Here is a 1,345-nt window from a genome sequence, read left to right on the forward strand (position 1 = left end):
AGGAGGTGGAAATGCTGAAGGGGCTGCAGCATCCCAACATCGTCCGCTTCTACGACTCCTGGAAGTCATCCATCAAAGGCCAGATCTGCATCGTGCTGGTCACAGAGCTCATGACATCTGGCACCCTGAAAACGTGAGCAGGGACCGCCAGGTCAGGGTGTGCAGGGGAGGGGACAGGGTCCCTGTGGTGACAGGGAGGTGTGGGACAGGTCGGTGCCCCCCGCCTGGGCACGTGATGTGGGCATTCGGGTGGGAACGAGGGGCTGTGGTGGGCTCAGGTGGGATCTGGGCAGGTGATGGGCCAGAGCTGGGAGCTGGACACAGAAATCGGGGGTTGCCGCTGGATGTTTGGGGACCCGGGAGTTTCACTAGCACCATCCTGCAAGGGGAGTGTGGCCCAGGCACCCCGGTGCCGAGCGGGCCGGCAGCATTGGCCACTTGCCCCGGAGGGCTCCTGGTGCCCGTGGCTCAGGGAGCTCAGCTCTTCCTGGGCTGCGTCTTCTGTGCTGCCTCTGCAGAGCCCAGCAGGGGGGACCAGGAGCCCCTGACTCCGAGATGCTCTTTGCCGCTCGCCCTGCGTGGGCACCTGTGTCCGGATGGGCTCGGCACGGCGGTGGCAGAAGGGTGGGCTGAGGCCGGTGTGTGGCATTGAGCCCCGTGGGTCCCCTCACAGCTATCTGAAGCGGTTCAAGGAGATGAAGCTGAAGGTGCTGCAGCGCTGGAGCCGACAGATCCTCAAGGGTCTGCATTTCCTGCACACCCGCTCACCCCCCATCATCCACCGCGACCTCAAGTGTGACAACATCTTCATCACGGGCCCCACCGGCTCGGTCAAGATTGGGGACCTGGGTCTGGCCACGCTCAAGCGAGCCTCCTTTGCCAAGAGCGTCATAGGTGGGGTCCTGGTGCGGTCCCAGCAGTGCCGGGCTTGCGGCCGCCCCACGGTGGCTGCGGGTGCGTCGGTGCCCTGGCGGTGCTGAGCCCGCTGCTGCCCCCAGGCACCCCCGAGTTCATGGCACCGGAGATGTATGAGGAGAAGTACGACGAGGCGGTGGACGTCTACGCCTTCGGGATGTGCATGCTGGAGATGGCCACCTCAGAGTACCCCTACTCCGAGTGCCAGAACGCCGCCCAAATCTACCGCAAGGTCACCTCGGTGAGCGGCCTCCGGGCTGGGGGCGATGCTGCTGGCTGGTGCCGTGGGAGCCGGGTGAGGGGGCTGGGGGTGGTCGGATGGAGCTGCCGGGCCTCGCTGCTCCCCAAAGCGTGTCACCACGCAGGTTGTGCAAGGAGCCAGAAATAGGCTGGGCAGGGAGAGGGGGGCGCGCCGGGGCGGGGGGGGGGG

General features: G+C 66.2%; 1 protein-coding gene across 1 annotated transcript in view; it reads left to right on the plus strand.

Moving 5' to 3' along the window:
* The window catches only part of WNK4 (WNK lysine deficient protein kinase 4), a 13,457-nt gene that overhangs the window by 7,801 nt on the left and 4,311 nt on the right, over positions 1 to 1,345 (plus strand). Inside the window, 3 exon segments of the mRNA XM_009895454.1 lie at positions 1 to 133; positions 674 to 894; positions 999 to 1,156. The exon segment at positions 1 to 133 is cut by the window's left edge and continues 10 nt beyond it. Of these exon segments, the coding sequence (XP_009893756.1) occupies positions 1 to 133; positions 674 to 894; positions 999 to 1,156 (512 nt within the window).

This window comes from Charadrius vociferus, unplaced genomic scaffold (genome assembly GCF_000708025.1).
Source record: "Charadrius vociferus isolate BGI_N301 unplaced genomic scaffold, ASM70802v2 scaffold730, whole genome shotgun sequence".
Classification (NCBI taxonomy): domain Eukaryota; kingdom Metazoa; phylum Chordata; class Aves; order Charadriiformes; family Charadriidae; genus Charadrius; species Charadrius vociferus.